Source organism: Oncorhynchus clarkii, chromosome 16 (assembly GCF_045791955.1).
Source record: "Oncorhynchus clarkii lewisi isolate Uvic-CL-2024 chromosome 16, UVic_Ocla_1.0, whole genome shotgun sequence".
Classification (NCBI taxonomy): Eukaryota; Metazoa; Chordata; class Actinopteri; order Salmoniformes; family Salmonidae; genus Oncorhynchus; species Oncorhynchus clarkii.
In genome coordinates this window covers 34,305,281-34,312,679 of record NC_092162.1, presented here as the reverse complement: position 1 = coordinate 34,312,679, position 7,399 = coordinate 34,305,281, and the positions used below count along the sequence as shown (strand labels likewise).

Below are 7,399 nucleotides of genomic sequence, written 5' to 3'. Positions count from 1 at the left end.
CATGTCCAGGCCTGTCTGAAGTTTGCTAGAGAGCATCTGGATGATCCAGAAGAAGATTGGGAGAATGTCATATGGTCAGATCAAACCAAAATATAACTTTTTGGTAAAAACTCAACTCGTCGTGTTTGGAGGACAAAGAATGCTGAGTTGCATCCAAAGAACACCATACCTACTGTGAAGCATGGGGGTGGAAACATCATGCTTTGTGGCTGTTTTTCTGCAAGGGGACCAGGACGACTGATCTGTGTAAAGGAAAGAATGAATAGGGCCATGTATCGTGAGATTTTGAGTGAAAACCTCCTTCCATCAGCAAGAGCATTGAAGATGAAATGTGGCTGGGTCTTTCAGCATGACAATGATCCCAAACACACCGCCCGGGTAACAAAGGAGTGGCTTCGTAAGAAGCATTTCAAGGTCCTGGAGTGGCCTAGCCAGTCTCCAGATCTCAACCCCATAGGAAACCTTTGGAGGGAGTTGAAAATCCATGTTGCCCAGCAACAGCCCCAAAACATCACTGCTCTAGAGGAGATCTGCATGGAGGAATGGGCCAAAATACCAGCAACAGTGTGTGAAAACCTTGTGAAGACATACCGAAAATGTTTGACCTCTGTCATTGCCAACAAAGGGTATATAACAAAGTATTGAGATAAACTTTTGTTATTGACCAAATACTTATTTTCCACCATAATTTGCAAATTAATTAATTAAAAATCCTACAATGTGATTTTCTGGATTTTCTTTTCTCATTTTGTCTGTCATAGTTGAAGTGTACCTATGATGAAAATTACAGGCCTCTCTCATCTTTTTAAGTGGGAGAACTTGCACAATTGGTGGCTGACTAAATACTTTTTTGCCCCACTGTAAATATAAAGTGAGGCATATCAGTTGTCTGTTGCGTTCCTCATTTGAAAAGGCAAAGAAAATTGTATGCAACTAGAATCACAGTGGATAATAATGTAACCTGCATTCATTATATTTTTATTTCTTAAAATTTTAACCAACATTTGAGGAATATAGTAAAAACACACTTAACGTTCTCTCAATCATTGGAATTTTACTCGTTTGACACTTTAATTTGACCCAAAGTTGTAAGAGTTTGCTGCTGTGCTATGAATGAGTCCACTCTCATATTTTTAAATTCAACACGGCTCCTGCTTTGTGCTCAACTTAAAACCAACTTATGTTTCATTCAAAAATGTGGTCGGAGGCTCCGTGTGATGCAATCGCGGAGCCTCAGGGGGCACGCAGAGGCCAAATACAACTCTGCCCAGCATCTCCATGCGACTCCAAAATATTGTAACAGTGGAGGGCTCAGTATCGCACCGCATTGACATGATTGGTTGACTGTAGGTGGTGGCGGGATGTCCTGTATAAACACAAACTCGTTTCCTTGACAACAGCTCTGTTCAACCGCTCCCTGCTGACAACAGCTCTGTTCAACCGCTCCGTGCTGACAACAGCTCTGTTCAACCGCTCCGTGCTGACAACAGCTCTGTTCAACCGCTCCGTGCTGACAACAGCTCTTTTCAACCTCTCTGTGCTGACAACAGCTCTGTTCAACCGCTCTGTGCTGACAACAGCTCTGTTCAACTGCTCTGTGCTCACAACAGCTCTGTTCAACTGCTCCCCGCTGACAACAGCTCTGTTCAACTGCTACGTGCTGACAACAGCTCTGTTCAACCGCTCTGTGCTCACAACAGCTCTGTTCAACTGCTCCCCGCTGACAACAGCTCTGTTCAACTGCTACGTGCTGACAACAGCTCTGTTCAACCGCTCTGTGCTGACAACAGCTCTGTTCAACTGCTCTGTGCTCACAACAGCTCTGTTCAACTGCTCCCCGCTGACAACAGCTCTGTTCAACTGCTACGTGCTGACAACAGCTCTGTTCAACCGCTCTGTGCTCACAACAGCTCTGTTCAACTGCTCCCCGCTGACAACAGCTCTGTTCAACTGCTACGTGCTGACAACAGCTCTGTTCAACCGCTCTGTGCTGACAACAGCTCTGTTCAACCGCTCTGTGCTGACAACAGCTCTGTTCAACCGCTCTGTGCTGACAACAGCTCTGTTCAACCACTCTGTGCTCACAACAGCTCTGTTCAACCGCTCCCCGCTGACAACAGCTCTGTTCAACCGCTCCGTGCTGACAACAGCTCTGTTCAACCGCTCTGTGCTGACAACAGCTCTGTTCAACTTCTCCATGCTGACAACAGCTCTGTTCAACTGCTCCCCGCTGACAACAGCTCTGTTCAACCGCTCCCCGCTGACAACAGCTCTGTTCAACCGCTCTGTGCTGACAACAGCTCTGTTCAACCGCTCCGCGTTGACAACAGCTCTGTTCAACCGCTCCGCGTTGACAACAGCTCTGTTCAACAGCTCTGTGCTGACAACAGCTCTGTTCAACCACTCTGTGCTGACAACAGCTCTGTTCAACCACTGTGCTGCTTCACGAAGAGCAAGACGTATGAATGCCTGATTTCTTCAGAGGCCGTATCTCCCTAAACGCTGCACGGCCAATGGAGACCTTGGATTGACCATGCAGCGTTTTAACACTTGAGCCAGTTGGTTCAGAACCTCTTCATAAATTAAATAACAACAATCATCTAAAATATTACATTGTATTCCTAAAACTGTCAACTTCATTTGCAGCCTCGACTTGTTCAATTGTTTAATGGGCCTGGACAAACCATGGCACTTTATGCGTAAAGTAAATTATTAATTAGGCTGCCTTATTGAAAGAAGAATTGGGTATAGCATATGTTGTAGGTGCTGAATTAATGATTCGATATTGAACATGCATTCGTTATGCTAATTTAACCTACAGGTGGTCGGCCCCTACACTGCAGCACTTCTGAAAGCTACCACTTGCACCAGCGTTGGCACTGCGCTTAGTCCCAACAGAAGCCGAGAAGAGGACAACAGGCACTTTTCAGACTGCCTTCTGCGGAACTAGTACTGATTACATCGTGTATTGTCTCCTCAACTAACCAACCTGAGAGCTTGTGTTTTAGCTCTCCTCTGATAGTTCATGAGCTGTAAGATTCTTATCTGAAGTTGTCTTTTCTTGTCCGAGAATCGGATCAATCAAATCGATCTGGAGTCCTTCGTCATTTATTGTGGCTTCAGTCTTTTCAAGAAAGAACAAAAAAGTTCATCAAGACGTGTGCTTTTGTTTTAATACTTTTGGTTAAGTTCATGTAAAGCCTATTGCGCATCCGTGTTTGGGTTTGAAAATACGGTGTTGCAAAATGGATTTAAACTGCAACTAACTCGGGATACTTTTGCAGTGACCCAAGTATAAAGAATAACTGAAAGACTTGTTTTCCCGTACTTTTTTGGATAAAGATCAATCATGGAAGAGGGGCAACAGAACCGCGTCCTTCACAGCACCAAAGAGTCGGACCGCGAGCAACGCTTGAGGCTCTGTGTTTTACATGAAATCTTGAACACCGAGAGGGATTACGTTCGGGTATTGCTTTTCCTTCAGTCGGTAAGTTTCTGTTCACGCTTTTGGCATTAACTGAGTTTGTGTTAGTCTGCTTGCCAAGCATGGTATTTGTATTGTTCAGCTGTTGGATCATGTCACAAAGTGATGGCAACAAACACCTTTACGAGAAAGTGAAGGCAAGGCTGGCTTTCTACAGCTGCTGAATGCCCTAGCATGAATCACTAGTTTATTTGTTGCACCTAAAACACAATCCAACATCCTGTCTGGTTTTAAATTTGTAGCTTTACCCTTCTGTTTAGAGCGGCGCTTTTCTGCATTTAATTTTGGGGGAGCGGTCACTTCACCTCATCTCCATAGATCTGCTGCCTATGCTGTCTGACAAAATCACTGTTCTAGTGAATATCAATACCTCGCCAAGCAACTGGTCTCTGTGTCCTCTTGATCGCGCATTTTTTTGTATTTTACATAGCAACCATACAAGAAACACAGACTGGACAAGTAGCCGTGATTATGCTCATTATAGTCGGGTATCACCTTTTCTGCGCTGAACTATGTAGAACATTTGCCAGTTGGAAACAACTCCCTTCTGCATCGCACAGTTCATGCATGATATTATTTTATTTCAAGAGAAACTGCAGCGTGCATTGAGCTCACAGGAAGAAAAACACCAGAACAACATGGAATTCGAATAATTGAACTGACATCAGTTGTGTGTAAAAATAACCAACATTTGGTTAATCACTCAGCCCTACAAGATGCCATCTGATCAGAAGATGCGTAATTGTATCCCATCAATTTAGAGACGTTGTTCAGCTGATTCTGGTCTGTTTATTGGCTACGGTACTGTCTCTGACTGGTCCTTCCTCTTGTCTGATTCAGAACCAGTGGGTGGGTGTCTGCTTTGATCCTATTCTGACCATAATAGCATGCCAGGGCGCTAATTCACTTCCCACAAGCCATCTTCTTAGCAGGTCTCAGTGACGCTGCTAATGGCTTATGTCGGCCTGAGTAACTTCGAAGTGTGGCATCCTATGGCTTGAAGCACACACACACGCATATATATATATATATATATATTACACACACACACACACACACACACACATCTCCTGTTGTATCACTTAGTGTTTGTACCTTTTATCCATTCTACACTATATTCTGAAGCTATACTGTGTAGATAACTTCCGATTGCTCTACATAAATCTAAATGTTAGCATGTAATCGTATCTAGTGAACCGCTATAAAAGGGGCTGTAGTATGGAGTGGAGATGTACAAATTACCCGATGTCTTACATCACCGGCAGATCTGAGGCCCGTATCATATTGGAACATTCCGGATCTTACAGCTATCCCTTCCCTGTCCAACTGATCTGTCACAGTGGACACACATCAAGACTTCCAGATGGCCTCTACAATCTGTCATCTCCAGCGCGTCACGTCACCTCTCAACATGATACCAACCACCGCGTCCCTATATCCACTTCAGAAAAGCTCCACTCAAAAACCCCACTCATGCAAACGCACATTAAATAGTGGGGGTGAACATAATTGTTGCAGCAACAGCAAACTGACTTGAAAGAGCTAACTGCTCGTAAAATGATATTTATAATTGATTTTAATACACGTTCAGCGACCTAAGTTGGGAACACCCAAATGAGATGATTACAAAGACCCTCCCCTCCAATTGGACATGCTTCTTTACTACTGGGCCAATTAAAAGGTCCTGATTCAGAGGACAAGCTGTACTAAAAAAGCTGTACATTCAACTAACCCAGAGCTAGTTGAATGTTCAGGATTCTCACATACAGACTAGTAGCAATATGAGATGCATTGGACACTATACCCTGTCATGATGGAACCCTCTGTTTTTCACCGAATCTTCAGTTTCAGTTGGTTTTTCAATAACGTTAGAAAGCACAGCATAGTACAAGATTTCCAACAACCCCAAGACAAAGTGTCATGTATGGAGAGACTTCTGTCAGTAGTTTTAAATGGAACCAAGCTCGTCAGACCTACAGACAAGACAACAGAGTGTCTGGTCTCTTGTCTTTCTTCCTGTCTGCGGCACCTTTTTGACGGAGCTGAGGAGAGACCGACTAGCCTCCCCGTAGCGAGACAGCTTCCGCCTATGTGAGCCTCTCAATGAGCCGTGAACTTTACAGCCCTTAAAGCAGAAGTGAGTGAGAGAAAGGCACGAGACCAAAATATGACTGTTGGCGATGCGCACGGCCGAGAGAGGAGGATTGTGGGGGAGAGGGTAAGATTAAGGATAATTTTACCCCCCGCTGTGGGCAGGCTACAAAAAAGGGGATTTCTTAATTTATTTATTCAATTTTAAATCAAATGTATTTATATAGCCCTTCTTACATCAGCTGATATATAAAAGTGCTGTACAGAAACCCAGCCTAAAACCCCAAACAGCAAGCAATGCAGTTGTAGAAGCACGGTGGCTAGGAAAAACTCCCTAGAAAATCCAGAACCTAGGAAGAAACCTAGAGAGGAACCAGGCTATGAGGGGTGCCAGTCCTCTTCTGGCTGTTCCGGGTGGAGATTATAACAGAACATGGCCAAGATGTTCAAATGTTCATAGATGACCAGCATGGTCAAATATTAATAATCACAGTAGTTGTCGAGGGTGCAACAAGTCAGCACCTCAGGATTAAATGTCAGTTGGCTTTTCATAGCCAATCATTGAGAGTATCTCTACCGCTCCTGCTGTCTCTAGAGTTTAAAACAGCAGGTCTGGGACAGGTAGCACGTCAGATGAACAGGTCAGGGTTCCATAGCCGCAGGCAGAACAGTTGAAACTGGAGCAGCAGCACGGCCAGGTGGACTGGGGACAGCAAGGAGTCATCAGGCCAGGTAGTCCTGGGGCATGGTCTTAGGGCTCAGGTCCTCCTCCGAGAGAAGGAGAGAATTAGAGAGAGCATACTTAAATTCACACAGGACACCGGATAAGACCGGAGAAATACTCCAGATGTAACAGACTGACCCTAGTCCCCCGACTCATAAACTACTGCAGCATAAATACTGGAGGCTGATACAGGAGGATTGCCATTTCATGCCATGTTGCTTGTATCTGCGATACACTCAAGTGTTTCATCTCTACTGGTTGTGGAAGTGGAGTGAATTGAAAAGGTTGTGTAGAGAACTTAACAAGTGTAGTGATTGGCCGTGTTATTGATACAAATCAAATCTTATTGGTTGCATACACCTTTTTAGCAAATGTTATTGCGTGTGTAGTGAAATGCTTGTGCCTAGGGATGCATATTTTGGGGAATATTCAGAGGTGGAAACTTTCAATGGGAATTAATGGAAATAAATGCAAATATTATTAATACCATTTAAATGTAGATGTTTTTTTGCATTGGATATATTTACCATATCATATGGAGACAAACCTTTTACCTTATCATAAGTAGACATACTTGCAAATGATTAAATCCTTCTAATATAATTTATATATTTTTTAGGTATGATTTAAACTTTAATTAAATGAGTTGACTCTTCACATGGGATGATTTCACTGAACAACAAAAAATAATGATCCATCGCATCTCCCAAAAACGTCTTCAACATGCATCTATAAAATGATAGTCTAGAAACTAAAGTTTTGTTTGGTGGGATATGGAGGATGATGGAGGCAACAAGGGAAGGAGACGGATTACCAGGACACTTACTCAAAGCATGCGTGGACCAACTGTCAAGTGTCTTCACTGACATTTTCAACCTCTCCCTGACCGAGTCTGTAATCCCTACATGTTTCAAGCAGACCACCATTGTCCCTGTGCCCAAGGGAGTGAAGGTAACCTGCCTAAATGATTACCGCCCTGTGGAACTTACGTCGGTAACCATGAAGTGCCTTGAAAGGCTGTTTGTGGCTCACATCAACATCATCCTCCCGGACACCCAAGACCCACTCCAATTCGTATACCGCCCCAACAGATCCACAGA

General features: G+C 43.8%; 1 protein-coding gene across 1 annotated transcript in view; it reads left to right on the top strand.

The window, feature by feature from the left end:
* The first annotated feature begins 2,997 nt into the window (after positions 1-2,997).
* LOC139368344 (phosphatidylinositol 3,4,5-trisphosphate-dependent Rac exchanger 1 protein-like) overlaps positions 2,998-7,399 on the top strand; it is a 141,272-nt gene continuing 136,870 nt past the window's right edge. Inside the window, exon 1 of the mRNA XM_071107108.1 lies at positions 2,998-3,487. Within this exon, the coding sequence (XP_070963209.1) occupies positions 3,350-3,487 (138 nt within the window). The 5' untranslated portion in view covers positions 2,998-3,349. The remainder of the gene's footprint in view (positions 3,488-7,399) is intronic.